At 48.6% G+C, this 24,710-nt stretch overlaps 1 protein-coding gene across 2 annotated transcripts in view; it reads right to left on the reverse strand.

The window, feature by feature from the left end:
* si:ch73-61d6.3 (occludin) overlaps nucleotides 1-20,639 on the reverse strand; it is a 35,494-nt gene extending 14,855 nt beyond the window's left edge. Inside the window, exons 1-3 of one of the 2 annotated variants that reach the window (XM_038777898.1) lie at nucleotides 20,220-20,639; nucleotides 15,479-16,291; nucleotides 6,983-7,144 (exon numbers count right to left, since the gene is read on the reverse strand). In XM_038777898.1, coding sequence (XP_038633826.1) covers nucleotides 6,983-7,144; nucleotides 15,479-16,243 — 927 coding nt within the window. In that variant the 5' untranslated portion in view covers nucleotides 16,244-16,291; nucleotides 20,220-20,639. Of the gene's footprint in view, nucleotides 1-6,982; nucleotides 7,145-15,478; nucleotides 16,292-17,721; nucleotides 17,803-20,219 lie in introns of those variants that run through there. The other variant, XM_038777899.1, reaches the window with a different exon arrangement.
* Nucleotides 20,640-24,710: the final 4,071 nt, after the last annotated feature.

The following is a 24,710-nucleotide window of genomic DNA, read 5'->3' on the forward strand; positions in this document are numbered from 1 at the left end:
TACGCTGCAGGAAAGGATGTCCCGAAGCATGGTACATTGGCGAGACCATGCAGACGCTGCGATAACAGATGAACGGACATCGCGCGACAATCACCAGTCGGGGAACTCTTCAGCAGTCAAGGGCTTTCAGCCTCTGATCTCCGGGTAAGCGTGCTCCAAGGCAGCCTTCAGGACACGCAACAACGCAGAATCGTGGAGCAGAAACTTATAGCCAAGTTCCTAACACATGAGTTTGGCCTCAATCAGGGCCTTGGATTCATGTTGCATTACATTCATCCCCCACCATCTGGCGCTGGGCTTGCAAAATCCTACCAACTGTCCTGGCTTGAGACAATTCACACCTCTTTAACCTGGGGTTACCCCTCTCTCTGGATCTGTAAAGACTTGATTTTTTGACTTTGTCTATATATATGTTTCTGGAACACACCTCTCCAGTCACAGTGCTCCGAAAGCTCGTGTTTGAAACAAACCTGTTGGACTTTAACCTGGTGTTATGACTTCTTACTGTGCTCACCCCAGTCCAACGCCGGCATCTCCACATTCTGAAATGTAGTCACTGCTGCAACGCAGCCAATTTACACAGAGCAAGATCCCAGAAATAGGAGCACGATAATGACCAGACCACCTGGTTCATGGTTGAGGAATAAATCCTGTTCAGGGCACTGGAGCTCCTAGACTGAGAGTTCTGCAGGGGTTCTCAGTCGTGATGTCTGAGGTGTTGGGTGTGGAGGTGGCTCCGAGTCCCGAGGTGGCGGTATTTGGGGTGTCGGAAGACCCAGAGTCCAGGGGGTGAGAGAGGTCAATGTCTTGGCCTTTGCCTCCCTGACAGCCAGAAGAAGGATTTTACTCGGGGGGGCGGGATTCGGAGATGCCGAAAGCGGGAGTGTGGGTGAGCGACCTGTCGGAATTCCTGAGGCTGGGAAAGGTCCAGTTCGCTCTGGGAGGGGGGGGGGGGGGCTGTTGGCAGAGGGGTTCACCCGCAGGTGGAAACCGTATATCGATTTATTTAAACAGGATTAAGGGATCAGCATGGGGGGGTAATAAGGGGAAGGCGGGATGTGGTGGCGTGTTCGTGTCGGGGGATGGGGGGGGGGGGGGCGCAGGAGGGTTGTGGTTGTTTATCAAGTTGATGTGTTTTTTTCGAATAAATTTAAGAGTACCCAATTATTTTTTTCCAATTAAGGGGCAATTTAGTGTGGCCAATGCACCTAACCTGCACATCTTTGGGTTGTGGGGACGAAACCCACGCAGAGAACGTGCAAACTCTAGACAGACAGTGACCCTGGGCCAGGGTCTAACCCGGGTCCTCAGCATGGTAGGCAGCAATGCTAACCACTGCGGCACCGTGCCACTCCTGTTTATCGAGTTGATGTGCTGTTCTTCTGATATTTTGTGAAAATGCCTTGAATAAAAATATATCTTTTAAAATATTTATGAAATGTTTATGGGCTACAAAATCAAAGTCTCAATAGTTTGAGAACAGAGTGATGATTTGGAATTGGGATTGAATGGAAAGGTATTGAGGAGGAGTTTCATTAGGGGCCCTGGTACGGGATGGGTTAAGAGTTGGCTGTGATCCATTCAGTCTCTGAATGTTAATGTACAACAAGTCAGTGTTTACCCGTCTTGCACAGGCTTGAAGGAGCCGTATGGGGCCTCCATGGGGCTGAACTGTCCTCCTTCGGAACTTAATGGAGCAGAAAAGAGACTGAAATACGACATCCAAACCCTAACCAGGCTCACAGCCTCAGACATTGAACTGTGGAAAGGAGTAAGAAACTCTCAGTGCTATTGAATGACCTCTCCTACCTCCAAGTACTGACCCATGGCTCCAATTACTCTCTGGCAACTCACCCAATTAGATGCCGCAATAATTTTATATCGTGTTTTTAACGTAATAATGGCAATTCACTTTTTCTGCCTCTTCCTCCTGCCATTTTCTCTGGTGTTCCCAAAGGGTCTGAACATTCTGCCCAGCAATATCATCCAATGCTTTGGGGTCAGCCTCCAGATGTAGGCCGCAAACACTCAGTGCTCCCTCTGCATCATCTCTACTGAGCTCACTGCGTTTTGCTCCCAGTCTTTCCCGTTTATTGGCAATTTCCTGCAGTTCAGTATTGGGAATTTGGAAGTCATTGACCAAATCCTTGCGGCCATTCACGTGCGGTTATGCTGCAACTGTACAGGACCCTGGTGGGACCACATGGTTCAGGGAGCATTGGAATAGTTGAGTTTGGAGATGACAATCAGAATTTCAGCAGAAACTGAGCTGAGGCACAGGTGGGGACGGAGAATATTCTGGATGTAGTTCTGGTCACCTCATTATAGGAAGGACGTGGAAGCATTGGAAAGGGTGCAAAGGAGATTTACCAGTGTGCTGCCTGGATTGGAGAGTAGGTCTTATGAGGAATGGTTGAGGGAACTTGGACTTTTCTCATTGGAGCGGAGGAGGACTTAATAGAGGTTTATAAGATGATGGGGGATAGATAGAGTGGACGTTCAGAGACAATTTCCTCGGGTGGATGTAGCTGTTACAAGGGGCCATAACTATAACTTCGGAGTGGGAGATATAGGAGGGATATCTGAGGTAGGTTCCTTACTCAGAGAGTGGTTAGGGTGTGGAATGGACTGCCTGCTGTGATAGTGGAGTCGGACACTTTAGGAACTTTCAAGCGATTATTGGCTAGGCACATGGAGCACACCAGAATGACAGGGAGTGGGATAGCTTGAACTTGGTTTCGGACAAAGCTCGGCACAGCATCGAGGGCCGAAGGGCCTGTTCTGTGCTGTACTGTTCTATGTTCTATGTTAAAATCCGTCTTTGTGCAGACTTGTAGCCACCTGTCCCAATATGTAAGCTCAGTGTCAAGATTTTGTTTGACAATCGTTCCTGTGAAGCATCTTGAGACCTTTTAGGAAGTTAAAAGTGCTACATAAATGCAAGTTGGTGTTGTTTTGAGTTTTCCAATGGGGCATGGCGGGGGGAGGGGCTAGGCGGGGTAGGGGGTGAGGGGGTCGGGGAGCAGGGGATGAACTGCCCTTGCAGGGAGATGGCACAGGCACAACAGACCATCCCCCAATAATCACAGCTATCTGATTTAATTTGTCCTCTTCTACTATCTCACCACATAACTTTACAAAATAAAGGCAACTCGGGAACTGTCAGCTGGGTAAAGGAGGCCTGGACAGAAACTCCGAGACAGCAGCTGCTAAAAAGCGATTTTGTCGCTGATCTTCCACTTTGACACCATTTTAAAACTGCACAATATGGGTCAACGGTGGGGAATTTATTTAATCAGTCACAATGAGGCAAGCCAGCGAGTGAAACCAAAGCAGCAAATCAGGTTAATGAGTAATTGAGCCGAAACTAAACTTATCAAAAAGTAAACAGAGATCAGTGTCAGAATGGGGCAATCAGCAGGCATTGCACCTCGGCCTGATAAGATTGGGTGGTGAGTACAAGCTCCATCAGTATGGGTCTTGTTCAATATCTCCCAGAACTAAAGAGTAAACAGAAAGAGCTGGTGGTGGGGAAAGTCAGGCCTCGCTCGAGTCGCAGATCCGCTCGGGTACCTCTCAGTTGTGCTGTTTCAGTCTGACTGGTGGAGGAGTGTTGCCGAAGGGGAAATGCAGGGGGGTGGGTGTAGTGATCTCTATATACAAGGGGTTAATGTGTAATCAGTAGCACCACATGACCACTAGAGGGCCGGGCCAACAGGGGTATAAAAGGCAACCAAATTGGGCCTCTAGCTCTCTCTTGGGTGCACTGTGACCAGGGCAATAGCAGACTAGTTCAGATGGCTAGTGGAGTTATGTATAGTTACCGTAGTTAGATCTTGTTAACCTTTACACTCGTATCAAAGTTAAAGTAAAAGAACTCATGCAATTATTATTATAGTTACTCAATAAACTGGACGAGTTTGAGTCTTCTTCATCGAGATTCCGAAGACCTCATCATTGGCCAAGGTTTGAGTAGCACATGTTACCTACCGCACAGGTAACAAAACAGTGGGGATAGGTTTGGCAGATTGCTCAGTTGGTATTGTCACTGCCTGAATATTTTCTTACCGATGAAGACGACCCCCAGGTTCTAAGCACAGTTTGAATGAGTTCATCACAGGCAGTGCAGTGGCTAGGCTTTTATAACTGACCTTTGCACCCCAGTTCCTGAAAGGTTTACTTACCTGTACAGCAGGATCTAGCTCACTATGACATCTCTGGAATTCCCTCTCTAAATCTCTCCGGCTTTCTCTTCCCTCAGACAATCCTTCTCTTTCACCAAACATTTGTTCACCTGTCCCAATATCTCCGTATGCGGCTCAATAGCCCAATCTTTCTGTTAAAGGGTCATCACTGATCTGAAATGTTGAGCCGGGATTTTCTGTTCTGGAGCTTAAATGCTCCCGCCAGCGGAGAATCACTACTGGCCCGCTGCCAAACCCGTTTTCAGGGGACATTCCATTCTCTGCCCGATCGGGATTCCCGAACGCAGCGGCGGGTAATCATGGCTGTTAACTCTGTTTCCCTCAGGCAGCACGGTGGCGCAGTGGTAGCACTGCGGCCTCACGGCGCCGAGGTCCCAGGTTCGATCCCGGCTCTGGGTCATTGTCCGTGTGGAGTTTGCACATTCTCCCCGTGTCTGCGTGGGTTTCGCCCCCACAACACAAAAGGTGGGCAGGCTCGGTGGATGGGCCACAGTAAATTGCTCCTTAATTGGAAAAAAAATGAATTGGGTACTCTAAATTTAATTTTTAAAAACTCTGTTTCTCTCTATCCAATGGGTGATGTCAGATCGGCTGAATATTTCCTGCATCCTATTCATGTCTGAATAGTTGTCCGAATAGGCTCCTGCGAAAAACCTCAGGACACTTTGACCACGTTAACGATACAATAGAAATGTGTAGGGGGCGATTCTCCGATTGCAGGACTAAGTGTTCGCGCCATCGTGAACACCGTCGCATTTCACGACGGCGCGAAACGAGCACGGGGACGACAGATTCTGTCCCCCACAGGGGGTCAGCACGGCGCTGGAGCGGTTCACGCCGCTCCAGCCTCCCTTCCCGGCGCCAAATGGGCGCAGTGCCAACCTGCGCATGTGCAGTTGGGCCACACCAATCCGCGCATGCGCGGGGGACTTCTTCAGCGTGCCGGCCCCTACGCAACATGGTGTGGGGGTTCAGGGGGTGGCCGCGTAACAAAGTAGGCCCGGGGCGGTGGGGGGGTGGGGGTGGGGGGGGGGGGGGGGGGGGAGGCCGGCCCACCGATTAGTGGGTCCCGATCACTGGCCAGACACCATCGGAGGCCCCACCTGGTGATGGAGTGCTTTTCCCCGCCCCACAGGCCGCCCCCCCCCCCCCCCCCCCCCCCCCGACCCTATGCGCAGAGTTCCTGCCGGCAGTGACCAGGGGGTGAACGGCGCCGGCGGGACTCTGCTTTTTCCACGTGGCCGCTCAGCCTCGCCGATTCCAGCGGCCGTGACCGCCGCCGTGCCAAACGCGACGGCGCAAATGGCGGCGATTCTCCGCATATCGGAGAATCGCGCGCTGACGTCGGGGCATCGTGGTGCGGTTGTGGCGATTCTCCGGTCCGGGGCGTGGGGCTTGGAGAATCGCGTCCATGGTGTTTCAATCCACACACCATTGTAGGGGAGTTTCCGAAGCATCAGCTGGAGACTGTGGAATAATATCTCCCACTTCAGAAATGGTAGGTAATCAAAATTTGAGACACCAGTCCATTACTGATGAGTTATTGTTTTACAAAGAGACGGTAATAAAATGTACAGTTTTAGGGGGCGTGACACCTTTAGTTTCATCCTCATGAGTGGAAAAGTATTTTGCAACTTGTTGATAATAGGGATTTACGAGGTGAACCTTTCCCTAAGTGATAGCGTGTCCTTGCGTGTGATTTAACTTCACCTGTACATGTGTACAGTCAGCTGATAAATCCCTTTACCGTACACTGACCTCTGCGACAGCTCTCAAGTAACAAAGGACTTCAAAATATTTCTGCTGGGTCCTCAAGTCGGACAAGGTGAGAGGGCCAATAAATATCTCTGTTCAGAAGTCACTACATTGGTGGGCGGCACGGTAACACAGTGGTTAGCATTGCTGCCTACAGTGCTGAGGACCTGGGTTTGAATCCCGGCTCTGGGTCACTGTCTGTGTGGAGTTTGCACATTCTCCCCGTGTCTGCGTGGGTTTCACCCCCCACAACCCAAAGATGTGCAGGGTAGGTGGATTGGCCACACTAAATTGCCCCTTAATTGGAAAAAGAAATAATTGGGTACTCTAAATTTATTTTTAAAAGTCTCTACATTGGGTATTGGGTGATTCAATGGAATAATATTCTCTCCAGTTGGACCTGACTCAGAATTCATCACACAATCAAAATGTAACTTTTCTAGTAAAGAAACTCATTCCTAGTGAGAAAAATTTGGCATAAATTGGCAGTCTCGTACACAAATCTTCAGAACGCATGGATTGAATAATGTCCAAGTGGCCCATCAATCGCTCCCCTCTAAATCTCATATCCACTCTGCGTTATCACAGACCCTCTCCACCCATTCAATCTCCTCCCCTGCTTCACGTATCCTTCGTGCTATCATGAAACCTACCCAGCCATTTATCTTGTGTCACAAAGTTTGGGTAAACAATCTGTGATTCCCAACAGGATTAAAGCTGAACTCCAGTAGCCAAACATTGGATCCTGACCCGCAGAGAACATTTACTGTCCCTTGCTCCCAATAGCAAGACGCGGCACATCCTCCATGGTATCTGATCTATCTCTCCATCTAATCTCAATATTTATCCATTTTGCCTGGGCTGAACACAACACACCCAGTTCGATCTAACCAAGTCACTTTGTGAACTTCTCTTTCTAGGAGTCAGCGCTGCCCTTCAGCCAATAGAAACAGTTCCACTGAGATACACCAACTCAGGATTGACCGACAATTGAACCAGGATCTCTTCACAGGCTTGCTTACCCACTCCTCCACATTCGGTCCCACCTCTCCGTCAGCAAGGCCTTTTTCCCAGAGGATATTTGGCTTTCCGTATCTCCAGATTTTATGTCGCACTCGTTGAGCGAAGAAAGCAATGATACAAAACGTCAGCGCCACCAGGAATCCGCAAACAATCGCCACAGCCTATCAACAGGAAACAGACAGGAATGGGATTAGCATTGTCTCCGTACTGTGCAGAGTTAATCTCTAAAATGTTGATGCTTTGCATTTCCTTTCATTCTCTCAGTCTCTGAACCTCTCTGTTTAGAAATATCCTCAGTCTGAATGTGTGGGGGTCAGTCCTTATTACTACACATCTGTCTCTATTTCGCCACATCTGTCTCTGCTTTTCTGTTAATGTCTCACTCCAATGGGGCGGCACAATGGCATAGTGGTTAGCACTGCTGCCTCACAGCTCCAGAGTCCCGGGTTCAAAACTGGCCTCAGGTGACTGTATGTGTGGAGTTTGCACTTACTCCCTGTGTCTGCACGGGTTTCCTCCGGGTGCTCCGGTTTCCTCCCACAGTCCAACGATGTGCAGGTTAGGTGGATTGGCCGTGCTAAATTGCCCTTTAATGTCCAAAAGGTTAGGTGGGGTTACTGGGTTACGGGATGTGGTGGCGGCGTGGGCTTAATTGGGGTGCTCTTTCCAAGGACCGGTGCAGACTTGATGGGCTGAATGGCCTCCTACTGCACTGTAAATTCTCTGACCTATCATTTTATCTCTCTTTGTCCTGAATATCTCTCCATATATTCGTCTCTTTCTAATCCATCTCTCCGTTCGTGGATCTTTCTCTCTCTCAGTCTGCTTGCCCCACTCTTTCGCTCTCTCTCTCCCCTTGTCCCATTTAACTTTTCCTTGGGTCTCTCACTCTGCCCCTTCCCCCATGTGTATCTTTGTTTCTTATCACGATGTCTCTGTGCCAATGTATTTGGTCAGTGCCTCACTTTTTCTATTTGTCGTCCTTCCTCGCCATCTATCCTCGTGGCTCTTTCTCCTGACTTCTGTCTCCTGATCTCTCTCCGTCTTACTCTGCTTGTGTCTACATTCCACTCGACTACTCTCTGTCTGCATCTCTCTGCTTTTCAGTCTCTATCTTTTTCCACAGCTCTTTGTTTCTTTCGTTCTGACTCTCTCTCTCTGTCACTCTCAGATTTTCCCTTCCACTCATGACCCAAAACAGAAAGTGAAGAGGAGGCATCTGGTGTGTTGAAAAAAATGTCAGGGTGCTTCACAAGGGCCTTATTATTCAAAATTTGACATCATTCGAAATTTGACAAGGAGATATTCGCAAAGGTGATCAAGAGGTCGGTCAAAGACATTTGTTTAAAAACAGAGGGGAATGAAGTAAAGAGGCCACGATGTTTAGGGGTAGAATTCTAGAGTGCGGGCAGCTGAAGGCCACCGATATGGGGGGATTAAAATTGGGGATTTTTAAGAGACCAAATCTGAAGGTTCCCAGAGACCTGATAGGGCTGGAGGTTGCAGAGAAAGAGAGGCATGAAACCTGGAGGGATTTGAAAACAAGGTTGAGAATTTTAAACATTGAGGTTTTTCTGGACTGGGAGCTAATGTCGGTCAGCCTGGTACGGACTTTATGTCTGAAAACATATTTGCTTCTTTCCTCAATCTTCTAACAATTTGTTTTATGAAATCAAGTGCCGAAATTCAACATGACCAATAGGTGCCTCAGAGGAATAAAGTAACCAATTATATTTCACGAATAGCAATGAGTGCTAATTGGTTGATGAGTGCAACCATTTTATATTGAGAGGGTGGAGATCATCTACTTCCGAGGCTGGATTACAAGACAGGAGTTCAAAGGTCAGACCCTCTTGGCATTGTCTGTATCAGGTTAAAATTGACCAATTACATTTCACACACCATGCACACCGTTCTCCTTTCAACATGGATTGCTTTGCACCAATGCCCAGCAGTTTATTCTGGATTAGCTCAGTGCAGGGCTACCAACTCTGGTTGGTCACCTCCTGGAGGATTCATCACATGGGGCGGGATTGTATAGTTCCCAAACACGTGTTTCTTGGCCATTCGCTGGCAATGGAATTCTATTTCCCCGCTTCTTGTCAATGGGATATCCACTTAAAACTGTCCCTCCCACCGGGAAACCCATGGGCGAGGGTGCGCACTCCCACCATTGGTTGCTTGACATGCCGACCCTCAAGATCCTCCACCTTACCATAATCAATTAAAGAATCATAGAACATAGAACTTACCAGTGCAGAAGGAGGCCATTCAGCCTATCAAGTCTGCACCGGCCCTCAGGAAAGAGCACCCCACCCAAACCCACGGCTCCATCGCATCCCCGCAACTCAGCAACCCCACCTAACCTCCCCGGACACCAAGAGCAATTTATCATGGCCAATCCACCTAACCTGCAGATCTTTGGACTGTGGGAGGAAACCGGAGCACCCGGGCGAAACCCACGCAGACACGGGGAGAATGTGCAGACTCCGCATAGTCAGTGACCCAAGCCGGGAATCGAACCTGGGACCTGTAGCAGTGAAGCAACTGTGCTACCACAGTGCTACCGTGCCGCCCACTGGAAAATTGGAAAGTGTACAGGCTTTTTGCTATCCATTGGCCAAGAAGTCACGAATTGTTCAACCTGAAATTTTGCCCCAACGTCTTTAGAACTAAATAGCTACAAATAAAAATGTTAAAAAATCATCTGAAACAGCACCTCAGACAGTGTGGCATTCCCTTAGTATTGCACTGGGAATGTCAGCCTGTTTACTCAATGGGGCTAGTAATCACAGACCTTCTGACTTTGGCGTAAGAGAGAGAGAGAGAGAGAGAAAGAAAGAAAGGAGAGAGAGAAAGAGGCACTGCCCCATTAAGGGCATGGTTACTCACAAGAGACTATTGTCATCTTTAAAATCGTCTTTGAAATGCATTCTACTTCTTTTCAAAATGAGTTCACTGACATGAGAATAATTGCTTTCGCCGAGACCCCATTCTATTTAAAAACTGCTCAGCCCTCTAATAAAGGTTTCATTCATTAAACAGGACTCGCAACTCTCTGACGGAGTGGTGGGGGGGGGGGGCTGCCAAATAAGCGGACCCAACAGGTGGAAAAACAGAATTGGAAACTGTCAATGCTGGAAACATTTGAGAGAGAGCAGGTTGGTATGGTGACCTGGGGAGATTGTGTTTTTTTTTCAACCCTTTCTCTCTGCCGCGCTATTAATTATTTTGCGTTGTTAACAACAGATGGAGGAGTAATGGAGTCGTACATCTCTGAGCCCTACAGCCACTCAATCAGACCATGGCTGATCTTCTACACTTTCCCACCCAATCCCCAAATCCCTCGATTTCCTGACGAATAACATGCGGTTCTGTGCCTTACTTGTGGTTTTTGCCACCTATCCTTTTTGGAGAACACAGTGTTTCGCAAAATAATCTCTCCGAATCTGAACAGGTAAATTCCACAGGGCCCCTCGGTCACTTCAGTGAACTCGTGTCCACAAAGTGTTCCACCAGACATGTGAAGCATGACCAAGTTCCTCAAACGTTACTTTTCCCCATCAAATTAATGCTTTTCACATTTCCCATAAACTTGTCTCAAACATTCACCCCCCCCTCCCCCCCCACACCCCCCCCCCCCCCCCCCCCCCCCCCCCCCCCCCCCCCCCCCCCCCCCCCCTTCCCCCACAGCCTTGGACAAGCTAAGGATTTGACTTACTCCTACATTTCTGTAAGATTATACAAGCAACCCATCAGGAGTGATCTCTGGTGATGCTAATGATTAGATTTTTTAAACATATAAATTTAGAATACCCAATTCTTTTTTTCCCAATTAAGGGGCAATTTAGCGTGGCCAATTCACCTAACCTGCACATCTTTGGGTTGTGAGGGTTACCCCACGCAAACACGGGGAGAATGTGCAATCTCCACACGGACAATGACCAGGGGCCGGGATCGAACGTGGGTACTCAACACCGCGAGGCAGCAGTGCTAACCACGGCACCACTGAAGCTAATGATTAGAAGTTGATTTCCACCAGGTTTGACTCACTCTGCAGTCTATGGCTCTGGCAAATCAGCAGCTCATTCAATGCACTGATCCATGTGGACTAGAATGGACCAAGATTGTCCCGGCTTCAATTTGACAGCGTCACACACATTTCCCAACAAAGGTCGACAGTATAATTACTAACTCTGGTTGGGTGGATTCCTGGAGATCACATCACAGGGCCTCCTGCATCCATCCAACCATCCCACCCCAATACTTCTGCCACTGGTCACTTGGCACATTCATCCTTTTTTCCATCCACTCTTGGGATGTGAGCATCCACTGGGAATGCCTGACTTGTTGCCCTTCCCGCATTATCTTTAAAAAGGTGGTGGGGAGATGCCTATAAGTCAAAAGGTGAGCAGGTTAGGTGGATTGACCATGCTAAATTGCTCCTTCAGTGTCCACGTCCAGTGTCCCGAACAGGCGCCGGAATGTGGCGACTAGGGGCTTTTCACAGTAACTTTATTTGAAGCCTACTTGTGACAATAAGCGACTTTCATTTCATTTCATTCTTCAAAAGGTTAGGTGTGTTTGCTGGGTTCCGGGAATGGGGGGGGGGGGGGGGCATGGGCCTAGGCGGTGCGCTCTATTTCAGAGGGTCAGTGCAGTCTCGATGGGCCGCATGGCCACCTTCTGCACTACAGGAATTCCATAATGGAGTGCTGAACGAGTCTCGCACTTTATTCCAGATTTACTAATGAACTGAATTGAAATTCCTCTTGTGGGATTTGGGCTCATGTCTCGAGGGCATCAGTCCAGGCCTCTGGATTACTCTCCCAGCTACATATAAACACTATGTTGTCAATTCCCTGGAGGCACCTCTCCTCCTCACAGCCAATTGGAATGAGGACAGACTGTTCACTGGATGATTCCTGTCTGTCTACTGTCATTACTCCCTGCATTTGATACTTTCAGAATTAAAGAAACAAAGAATGTTCAAAGAGAATTATTGATTTTTCTTTTTCTCTCTTCGTTTCCTCGTAACAATACCCTGAAGAGGTCAGCTGCCAATTCCAGGAGCATTCTGGCCAAACCCAGGGAGTTGGGCAACCCTAATTCACAGGCACCCGTCTGAAATCCTGTGACATTTAACCTCTCCCGAGAGGTCACGGAGGTCATTGAAACCCTGGCAAGAGCTAATGGCGATGTTACCAGAATCTGTCAATAGAGACAGGGCGACTGAATACTTGGACAAGTTGGAGCTGATCAGAGAGAGCCAGTGTGGATTTGTGATGGATAAATCAAATCTGGTTCATCTGAATTATTTTGAAGCCATTATCGGGTGGCACAGTAGCCCTGTTGCTTCACTGCACCAGGGTCACTGCCTGTGCAGAGTCTGCACGTTCTCCCCGTGGGTTTCCTCCGGGTGCTCTGGTTTCCTCCCACACGTCCCGAAAGATGTGCTTGTTAGGTGAATTGGACATTCTGAATTCTCCCTCAGTGTACTCGAACAGGCGCCGGAATGTGGCCACTAGGGGATTTTCATAGCAACTTCATAACAGTGTTAATGTAAGCCTACTTGTGACAATAATAAAGGTTATTATTAACAACATGTTTTCTAAGGGTGCGTCGATGGTTGGTATCTGAAAGCGCGTGACAGGTTTCCACGTACGAGATTAGCAAAAGAAAAGCACAAGTCAGGTGTGTGACGGAATACTCCCCACCTGCCTAGATGGGCGCAGCTCCAACAACACACATGAAGCTTCAAGACAAAGCAGCCCGCTTTATTGGCATTCCATCCATCAGCTTAAATATTCATTCCCTCCACCACTGGCACACGATGACAGCAGTGTGTGCCATCTGCAACATGCACTGCAGCAACCCACCAAGTCTCCTTCGGCAGCACCTTCAGAATCCCTGACCTCTACCATCTAGAAGGACAAGGGCAGCATTTGCATGGGGACACCTAGTTCCCCTCCAAGCCACATAACATTCTGACTTCAAAATATATTCCTTCATTGTGTCAAAATCCAGCAACGCCCTCCCTATGGGCACTGTGGGTACACCTTCATCATACAAACTGCAGCTAGTGCACAAGGAGAAAAAAAGCTCCAAAAGGCAAGTAAAAGGTTGGCCGTGTTTTCACGGGGATGGGCCTGATGTAATTTTTAAAAATCAGAGTCTGCTCTGGGCGGGATTAGGGACTGGGAATGACCCCGCTATCTAACTGCACTTGGTTGCTACTTCAGCCCCCGACAGGTACCCCAGGCCCCCCCCCCCCCCCCGGACAGGGACCCCACAGCCCCCTCCTCCCCAACCAAGGGTGCACTTAGCGTCATTTCCTGCATTGAGAAGCTCTGTAGGAAGAGATCCAGCTCTTGACCCTGGACCCCCCAACTCACCTATTAGGAGGCCCTTGATCCCCCTGTACCCCATCACCTACTGATGGGGCACCCGCAAGCCCCATCCCCTGCGCGGGCAAAATGCCAGCCTGACACTCTGGCAGTGCCCCTTGGGCAGTGCCAGGCTGGTACCCAGGTAGAACTGCCAGGGTGACAGGATGGCAGTGCCAAGATGCCCTTGTGGAAGTGTCAGATTCCAGCTTGGCCAGAACGATCACCCGGGGCCTCCAATCGTCTGAGAGACCCTCCCCCAAACGCTGTTCCGCTGGATCCCTGTTGTTGGGCACCAGTGTTAAACGGCCACCTGGCCGGGGTCTCCTCGGCAAGGCCGGTAGATGCCGGGTGGCCATTCAATACGACGTAAAAATAGTAAAGTCCGCTTTTAAATTCACTTAACAATGTGAGTCTGGGTCCCACCCATTGTGGCGGCATCCAGATTGCAAGGCGTATCGACCATCGGGAATCCCGGGAGAGCCTCTCGCGGGATCTACTGGCCACGCCCTGTCCCGATTCCGGCAGGATGCAGCCGTTAAATCACGCCACATATTTATGTTGTATAGAGTCTTCTTCAGACCCCATTTGGAGTAACTGTGTTCTGTTTTGGAATATCACAGCCCGGGAAGCAGATATCGGCTGAGGAAGGAATACAGAATGATATCAGGGCCCAAAGTATTAAGTGATCAGGACCCATTGTAGAGACTGGACTGGAGTTGAAAAGATTAAGGAGTGATTTAGAACATAGAACATAGAACAGTACAGCACAGAACAGGCCCTTCGGCCCTCAATGTTGTGCCGAGCCATGATCACCCTATTCAAACCCACGTATCCACCCCATACCTGTAACCCAACAACCCCCTCCCTTAACCTTACTTTTATTAGGACACTACGGGCAATTTAGCATGGCCAATCCACCTAACCCGCACATCTTTGGACTGTGGGAGGAAACCGGAGCACCCGGAGGAAACCCACGTACACACGGGGAGGACGTGCAGACTCCACACAGACAGTGACCCAGCCGGGAATCGAACCTGGGACCCTGGAGCTGTGAAGCATTTATGCTAACCACCATGCTACCCTGCTGCCCCAGATCGACATGTTTAAGATGATGAAATGATTTGATAGGTGGCACGGTGGTTAGCACTACTGCCACACAGCGGCAGGGACCCGGGTTCGATTCCGAGTGGATTTTGCACGTTCTCCCTGTTTCTGCCTGTGTTTTCTCCGGGTGCTCCGGCTTCCTCCCACAGTCCAAAGATGTGCAGGTTAGGTGTACTGGCCATGATCAATTGACCCTTAGTGTCCAAAGGATGGGTGGGTGAACGGGGTTACAGGAATGGGGCTCGGTACGGTGCTCTTTCGGAGGATCGGTGCAGCCTTGATGGGCCGAATGGCCTCCTTCTGCACCGTGGGGACTCTATGAATAGAAACTATTTCCACTGGTGGGGGAAGTTCGAAATAAATGGAGCATATCCTTAAACTTGGAAGCAGGGTCATTCAGGAATGGTATCAGGAATCACTTCTTCACAGAGAGGGAGTAGAACTCTGAAACCCTCTTCCCATCAAAGGCTGTAGATTTTTTTTTAAATGCATTCTTTCACAGGACATCGGTGTCGATGGCTAGGCCAGCATTTATTGTCTAATCCCAATTACCCTTGAGAAGGGTGATTATTATTATTAAATGCTGGCCTAGCCAGCAACATCCACACCCCCTGAAAGAAAGAATTAAAAAATGCTGACATGGTTGACCATTTAGAGACTGACTGATAGATTCCTGCTAGGTTTGGGCATGAATAAAATGGAGGAAAGGCGAGTAAACAGAGTTGAGATACAGATCAGCCATGAGCTATGTTACAAGTGGAAAACAATTGCGAGAATGGCCTCCTCTGATATTCCACTCCTATGATGGAGTTGGTTAACATAGGGCGGGGCAAAACCAAGACCCTCTCCAGAATTTACAACTTGGGGTGGGGCAGTTTATAATTGAGCCATTATGAAATCAGAAACTTTACCATGTTTTAGCAATAAACTTGCACAAAAATTGAAGAATGAATTACCATTTTATCAAAGGCTATTACACCACAACAATAAAATGTGACTCACCTCTTGAGCATCCACAACACAATAGTGATATAGGTATTGATCGGACATCATCATGCCACCTCCAGTTGTATAGATTTGGTTGCATAGGATCCTTATCCGGCTGTAGTACATGGATCCTCCACTCCCAGCCATAGGATTGACCCCCATGATGTAGACAATACTGGCAATCAGCTCCAACCCACCCAGGATAGCGCTGAATATCAGCAACAGCAGGTAAAACTTCCGGCTCCTGGAGTTTTGGGACTTGGTGATACTGGCAATGAAGAAGGCCAAGATGACGATAAAGGAAATGGCAGCCATTGCAATCATGAAGCCAGTGGCAGCCCTGGGGTCAGTGTGGCCGCTAGAACCGAACCCACCCATCCCATACCCTCCTCCTCCTCCCATCCCAGAGTAATACCCTCCTCCTCCTCCCATCCCAGAGTAATACCCTCCTCCTCCTCCCATCCCAGGGTAATACCCGCCCCCTCCCATCATTCCGCCCATACCATAACCGTAACCATACTGCCATTGCAATGTTGATGCCACACATGCAAAAATAGCGAGGCACAGGATCACAACAATTCCCTCTAAAATACGGATGATCCCTGGTGGGGAGTTCCATTTGTAGAAGTGTTGTGGCTTATCCTCAATGTAGTATGAACCAGGTGGAGGGGATCGCATATCATATTCATAACTGACCACAGAGGGTCTATGTAGGATGGGCTGGGTAAAATGATTTGGGCTGTAGGCTGGCGGGCTCCCTAATGGTCGGTTCTCATACATTGTGACAGTACGTCTCCCTGGGAATAATTTTAAGGTGGTTGATGCGATCTGTAAATGAACACAGAAAGGAGGCAAATTGGTCAATATGTCAAGTCAACAACACTGTATCAAAAGACAGTGACTGTAGCTGAGACTAGTCCGTGTGTTCAGTGATCGTCTCCAGTGTCTCACGAACAAAAATATCCAATAACCAAGCTGAAGTTAGCTCGATTTGAAGTTACTCAGCTATCCACTCTGTACGAATTCAGATTCACTCCCTTTGAATTGATCCAGATTTTAGGTGCTGAGCAATCCAAGATGTTGGGTGTGAATGGTCTCGGTGTCCACCAGCAGAAATCTTAGCACCGTAGACCTGTGCACGAGCTGACTTCAATATCCAAAAGGTGAGATATTGGATCTGTACAAATTAACCGATCAGCATTGAGGAACTTTCAAACTTAGTTGGAGTAAATTGGAATTCAATGCAAGTCGTAGAAATATTCAGCACAGAGGCAAACCATGTAGCCCAAAGGGTCTCTGCTGCCTCTTTGAAAAAGCTACCCAATTTTTTCTGCCCTTTTACTCTTTCTCCATCGCCTTTCCAACTAGTCATTGAGTAAAATTATTGACTACTAGTTTTGTCTTGGTGCTATTTACCAAATTTAACTTACTAGCTTAGCTGCTTATCAGATTCACTGAGCATAATAGAACATAGAACAGTACAGCACAGAACATGCCCCTTCGGCCCTTGATGTTGTGCCGAGCAATGATCACCCTACTCAAGCCCAACGTATCCACCCTATACCAGTAACCCCCCCCCCACCATCAATCTTACTTTGACACTAAGGGCAATTTAGCATGGCCAATCCACCTAACCCGCACATCTTTGGACTGTGGGAGGAAACCGGAGCACCCGGAGGAAACCCACGCACACACGGGGAGGACGTGCAGACTCCGCACAGACAGTGACCCAGCTGGGAATTGAACCTGGGACCCTGGAGTTGTGAAGCATTTATGCTAACCACCATGCTACCGTGCTGCCCACTGCTACCGTGCTGCCCATAAGTTTAATCATGTTTTGCATCTATCAAATCAAATTTATTGTTCAGTTAATCTGGACTATTTCTTGGGCGGCACGTTAGCATAGTGGTTTGCACTGTTGCTTGACAGCACCAGGGACCCGGGTTCGATTCCCAGCTTGGGTCAGTGCGGAGTTTGCACGTTCTCCACGTAGCTACGTGGGTTCCTGCTGCGCTCCTGTTTCCTCCCACAAGTCCCGAAAAGATGTGCCTGTTAGGTGAAATGGACATTCTGAATTCTCCCTCTGTGTACCCGAACAGGCGCCGGAGTGTGGCGACTAGGGGATTTTCACAGTAACTTCATTGCAGTGTTAATATAAGCCTACTTGTGACACTAATAAAAATTATTATATTATTATCTGACCAAACTTAACCTGCCAGTTGAATTGAGTTAGTTCATCAGATTTAAATCAGTTGTACCTTTGTTTGTTCTTCAAATGCTGCTAGTTATTTACAAAACCTAACTACTGAAACAGAATCTGCTGGGACTATTGACCAGGACAGTCTGAATCTGTGGAGACAATAGTTTAGGCTTGTTAGTTATTCACCAAACCTAAACTTTAAAAAAAAATGTATTTTATTACAAACATGTATCAAAACAGGTTACAGCAAATACACACCCCAGGAGGCATAGTTCCCAAAAATCAACTATACCAAACTTAACTTAATTTCTTATCAAACTAGTTTAGTTTTAATGATCCAGGATCTCTTTCAAAGAAAACCTACTGTCTTCATGGGTTTCTCAAATTAAATAATCCTGGAAATGGTTGAGTTGGGATCCATTGGGTTCATTTTACCTTCTGTGAAGTCACTGAAATAGTGATCACTTTTTCACTTTCCTTTGCACTAGTGTTCTTATGGAAAGGAACTGGTCGTCCTTACCCCGTCTGGGCCTATATGTGACTCCAGCCCCACACTGGCATGGCTGACTCTCCTAAGGGCAGCACGGTAGCACAAGTGAATAGCACTGTGGCTTCACTGCACCAGGGTACCAGGTTCGATTCCCCACTGGGTCACTGTCTGTGTGGAGTCTGCACGTTCTCCCCGAGTGTGCGTGGGTTTCCTCTGGGTGCTCTAGCTTCCTCCCACAGTCCAAAGATGTGCAGGTTAGGTGGATTGGCCATGATAAATTGCCCTTAGTGACCAAAAGGTTAGGCGGGCCTATTGAGTTACCGGGATAGGGTGGAAGTGAGGGTTTAAATGGGTCGGTGCAGACTTGATTGGCCGAATGGCCTCCTTCTGCACTGTATGTTCTATGTATCTAGTGGCCAGCAATTCCCTCAGTAGTATCAAAACTGTAAACACCCTGGGATTACCATTGAGCAGAAACTGAACTGAGCTAGTCATATAAATATTGTGGTTACAAGAGCAGGTCAAAAGGAATCCGGTGGCGAATAACTCACCTGACTCCCCAAAGCCTGTACACCATCTACAAGGCGCAAGTCAGGTGTGTCATGGACTACTCTCCACTTGCTTGGATGAGTGCAACAACACTCAAGAAGCTTGACACTATCCAGGACAAAATAATCCGCTTGATTGGCACCCCTTCCACAATATTTCAGTCTCCCCACCACCGAAGAACAGTGACAGCCGTGTGTCCCATCTACAAGGTGCACTGTAGGAACTCACCAAGTTCCTTAGACAGCATCTTCCAAACCCACGACCACTACCACCTAGAAGGACAGGGCAGCAGATACCTGGGAACCCCACCACCTGGAGGTTCCCCTCCAAGTCACTCACCACCCTGACTTGGAAATATATCGCCATTCCTTCACTGTCATTGGGTTAAGATCCTGGAACACTCTCCCTAACAGGAATGTGGGTGTACCTACACAACAGGGACTGCAGCGGGTCAAGAAGGCCCCCACCACCTTCTCAAGGGCAACTAGAGACGGAAAATAAATGCTGGCAGCAGCGGAGATTTCTTTTAAGGGATTTCAGCCTTGATGATGGGCTCAGATTTCGGGAGTCAGACTTTGAAATCAGAACCTTCGGAATCAAAAGGATCAGACTACTACCCACTGCGTCAAAGCTGAACACCTTCACCTAACCTGAATCTAGGATTGGCAATTCAATCCAGATTCCATTAGAAAACACAGGAATTCCTGAGATTTGGAGATGTGATGGGTTGAAGAATGTGTTTGTTTAATTCCCCAGTCAGCATTACAGATGGGATGCTAGTCCTGTTCAATTACAGACCCCAAAAGACACTAGGAACCAATTCCAATCCTCTTTCCCACCAGGTCATCGAATAGGGTTCAGACTCCCAATCCAATTTACTCCAGAACAGCTCCGGATTATGGATAGTGAAACATTGAAGTGCCCTCAGCCGCTTACAGTAGTAAATCCTTTCCTGTGTTAGTTCGTCGGCAGAACTATTAATTTTAACCTTCCCAGAATGATTAACCATCTTAAATTCTTAAAGACATGCTGCTGACTGTGGGGGGAAATGTTTCGAAAACAAATCACTCAAAATATATGAGAATTCCCCAAAAATCATATAACTAAATTGAAACATTCCATTAAGATTGTTATCAACTGCTTGAAATTAAATGAGGTTTCTAAGCATCCCCACCCCCACCCGGGGAATTGTGGAATCTTCCCAACACACACAAGTTTCATTTTTAAGGCGATGTCACTTCTACGTTCAATGATCTCCCAATTAATTTGTCTCTCTGCCAGTTATCCCCAAATTGCAACACCCTCTCCCTCCGAGTCACTCACCTCCAAAAACCACCTGTTCAAATTTTTTTTTTAAACTCTTCAAGTCTCGTTTGTGCACTTAAAATTAGCATTTCATTACAACGCAACTCTCAAAAGAAGGCACTTAAAATAGACGAAAGTAAGTGCCTTAAACAATCCGTGGGTGAAACTCACAAGCGTGTGCATTTCACATTGAGCCTGGACTTGTTTCTTACCGTGCCAACTCTCAGACGCTGTCAGCCTGGGCGCGTTGCAGGCATTTGCTTTCTTTTCAATCCCACTCGTTCTCAGGGCGGAGGGGGAAACAACGATTGATCTCCCTGACTCGGGTGAGTTCCCCGAAATCCACCCAGGTGTAGCCCAGATCCAATACTGTACTCGCAGCCCGCAAAGTTTACACCCACCCACTTGCTCTCTCTCTCTCTCTCTCAACCTCTCTGGTTTATTTCGAGTCTGGGTCTGTCTCAGTGGCCCGTTACTGAAGGAAAATGGCAGCGAGGGAAGGATTAATCATTCACCCGAGCAAAACAAACGGCAGCCTGAGAGAAGGCGAAAGTTCAGGATCACTCACTCTGACTTCCCCCATCTGCCAATTGCAAACAGAGCCTTTCTCCGAGAAATCGGTGGAAGGGATTAAATTATCCCCCCCCTCACACAACCCCGCCAACATTAATTCACAACAGTGCAGGATGAAATATTACAAAGTCCAGCAGAAACGGATTTGAAACCCTTTTCACCCTCTCCACCTGTACAAATTGCAGGAAACAGCCTCACACGTAAACATTAGAGATTTATTGATCTGCGCTGTATCAAAGTCCCCCCCCCCCCCCCCCGTGAATGATCAATTCATGATTCCAAAAATAACTAAACCGAACTGTCCAGATAAGGGCTTGCTCGTCCTGACTATCTCCAAACTATAACAGACATAAACAAGAAACACACACAGGCACACACAAATTCTTTACACACACATAATCACACTGAAATTCCACACACAGAAACTTCACATAAACACATAGGAACTCCACACAGACAAACAAGAACTCTGCACACACATAAACACACAGAAACGCCACACACTTACAGGGCGCGATTTAACGGAAACGCTTCTAAGTGTGGTAGCGAACAAGAATTGCCGCAGTGCTTCCCGACGGCAAACCCGGCAAGACCTGGCCCGACTGTTGGACGCGGAGGAGTCCAGATGGGATACCCTGTTCCCCCCGAGAGGGTCGGCCACAGGTCAGCCAGGGCCGTCTGGGAGGCGCGGGGAGTGTCACCAGGAGGGCCGCTACCCAGTGCCGCAAGAAGCTCAATGACCTCCGCCGGGCCGCATATGGGTGAGTTGGCATCAGCCCACTGGCACCAGTCCTGCATGCCACCCCCGGCCCATCCCCCCCAAAGGCCCTGGGGCTGGCACCGCACCATCCCCCCCCCCCCCCCCCAGCACAATACTGTACCTGTGCCCCAGCACACCCACCCATTCCCAGCAACGGTGCCCATGCTGTCCAGCTGTCCCCTGCCATAGGCCATAAACCTTAGCCACCCCCCTCCCCCCTCCGCGTGCATTAAGCATGCGGCTCACAATGCCTTCTCTCTCTCCTCGCAGGAGAAGTTGGCTCATTAGAGGCGGGAAAGGCCCCAGACAGGCATCAGAGTCCTCATCCCCTGTGAGGAATGGGCCCTGGAGGTCGTGGTGGATGGCCGAGGACAGAACATTCACCGGCATCGAGCTTGGCCTGTGCCGCGGAGGTGAGGATCCACCCGCCCTCACCCAGATGACCTGTCATTCGTGCGTTGTTCATGCCAGACCTAATGATCCTTCCCTCTCACTGACCACATGGTCATTATCCTACAGATCTCCATCTGATGGTGTCGTCCCATCTGGGATATCCCCTTCCCCTGTCTTCCAAGAGACCACCTCAGGAGAGAGCTCCGAGGATGCCACCATCGAGGCCTTACAGCTGTCATCCCCACCTTCCACCAGTGCAGAGACAAACACCTTGGTGGGTGATGGTAGTGGAAAGCTTCTGGGGCACAATGTGGCGAGCACCACACAGTTACTGATGCACATCAGGTGGAGGCAGGAACATCCAAGGGGGACAACAGTCAGAGGTCTGCTGCTTCCCTGGACCATCTGAGTCCCAATCAGATGTCGAGCCTCTCGACCAGGTTAACCAATGCAGACACTTTTGTTTTTAAATTTAGATTACTCAATTATTTTTTCCAATTCAGGGACAATTTAGCATGGCCAATCCACCTACTCTGCACATTTTTGGGTTGTGGGAGGGCGAAACCCACGCAGACACGGGGAGAGTGTGCAAACTCCACACGGACAGTGACCCAGAGCTGGGATCGAACCTGGGACCTCGGCACCGTGAGGCAGCTGTGCTAACCACTAGGCCACCGTGCTGCCTGTTGCTCTGTTTACTTGCTATAAATATGGCGGTTAATAAGGGCCCTTTTCTTAATCCTAAGTATGTTTGCTTTAGAGTGGCCAGGTATCTCTCAATACCGCCACAAGGTTCAACTGAATATCGATCAAAGAGCCAATACACCAGTTAGTTAGTTCAAAGTCAATACGACTTTATTTACACACAGTCAGATCTACTCATGCACAATAACACTACAGGCTAAACTATATCTATCACTAACACCTATACATAACTTCGGGTGCCCACTCAGTCAGAGGAACAATGGCCGTTGTTCGGATCTGAGGCTGTTGGGTTTGAAGAGGTAACAGGAGTACAGCTAAGGTCGTCAATCTGGTAGCGAGCGTTGAACTTGAACTCACTGCTTCTGATGATGCTGGTGGATGGGTCTCTCCGCTTGAGAGCCGAATCCAAGAGACTGAATCTCTGGTGGGGGGTTCCTTCTTATACTTGGAGGGGCTTTGTGCGCTTTTAGACGGGCCTTAAACTTGGTCCCAATTAATTGGGCAGCTTCTTGATCATTGTCATCGATCTAAACCAATAAAGGGACGGGTGCCTTGATGGCTGGGCATGTCCTAGGTGGCCGTTGGCCGTGCTTTGTTTGTGCCTTTTGGTTGGGGTAGTGGCGCTGGATTGTCTGGGACAGTATCGGCTACCTGAGCACTCTTCTTTGTTTCCCGGAGATGGGCCATCAATATGTAAATTGACCCAGAGTTTCGATTCCGTCTGCTGACTGCCTTCCAAATATACATTCAGGCCCTGTGCCTGCTTGTTGCTTAGTATTGTCCATATTTCCCTATAGGCTCTGCGAGTGTCCATTTTGTATACTGAAAGTGGCCATCCCAGATGGCTACATGACCTAACCAATGCAGACACTAGGGTGCGGCCATGATATTCAGAGGAGGATGTCAGTGACACTCCAGCGGGCCCATAGCCGATTGGAAGAGTGCCAAAGGCTACGGGCACAGGAGATGGCACTGGCAATGCGTGGCATCAAGGCCAACACTGCCAGGGAGACGACCGCAGTAAAAAGCCTGGAGCATGAGATCAGCAGCATGAGTGGTGGTGACCAAGACGTTGCTCAGTCAGTCACAGCCATGGCTGAGGGGCTGGACAGCACGTCCCTGTCACTGGAGGACGTGTCCCTGATGCAGGTGGACTATGTCGAGGCGCTGCAGAGCACGTCCCAGTCTCAGATAGGGTATGTCGAGGAAGCAGGGAAGCTGAAGGACGTGGTCAGGCTAGGAGAGTGGGCAAAGAAGTGGCAAATGAAATATAATGTGAAAAAGTGTGAGGTTATGCACTTTGGTAGGAAGCACAGAGGCATAGACTATTTTCTAAATGGGAAAAGGCTTCAGAAATCAGAAGCCCAAAGGTATTAGGAGTTCAGGGTTCTCTTAAGGTGAACATGCATATTCAGCTGGAAGTTAGAAAGGCAAATGCAATTTGAGCATTCATGTTGAGAGGGCTAGATTACAAGAGCAGGGATGTACTGTTGAGGTTGTATAAGTCTCTGGTCAGACCCCATTTGGAGTATTGTGAGCAGTTTTGGGCCCCGTATCTAGGGAAGGATGTGCTGACCTTTGAGAGGGTCCAGAGGATGTTGACAAGAATGAACCCCAGAGTGGAGGACGTCACATGAGGATCAGTTGAGGACACTGGGCCTGTATTCGATGGAGTTTGGAAAGATATGGGGGGATCTCATTGAAATGTACAGAATACAGAGAGACCTGGATAGAGTGAACATGGAGAGGATGTTTCCACTTGTAGGAGAAACTAGAATCTGCGGGCACAGCCTGACTGAAGGGACGATTCTTTAAAACTGAGATGAGGAAACTAAGGAAATTCGGCATGTCCACATTAACTCTTACCAACCTTTACAGATGCACCATAGAAAGCATCCTATCTGGCTGCATCACAGCCTGGTATGGCAACTGCTCGGCCCAGGACCGCAAGAAACTTCAGAGAGTCATGAACACAGCCCAGTCCATCACACGAACCCGCCTCCCATCCATTGACTCCGTCTACACCTCCTGCTGCCTGGGAAAAGCGGGCAGCATAATCAAAGACCTTTCCCACCCGGCTTACTCACTCTTCCAATTTCTTCCATCAGGGAGGAGATACAAAAGTTTGAGAACACGCACAAACAGACTCAAAAACAGCTTCTTGCCCGCTGTTACAAGACGCCTAAACGACCCTCTTATGGACTGACCTCATTAACACTACACCCCTGTATGTTTCACCTGATGCCAGTGCTTATGTAGTTACATTGTGTAC

The sequence above is a fragment of the Scyliorhinus canicula genome, chromosome 18 (genome assembly GCF_902713615.1).
Source record: "Scyliorhinus canicula chromosome 18, sScyCan1.1, whole genome shotgun sequence".
NCBI classification, from domain to species: domain Eukaryota; kingdom Metazoa; phylum Chordata; class Chondrichthyes; order Carcharhiniformes; family Scyliorhinidae; genus Scyliorhinus; species Scyliorhinus canicula.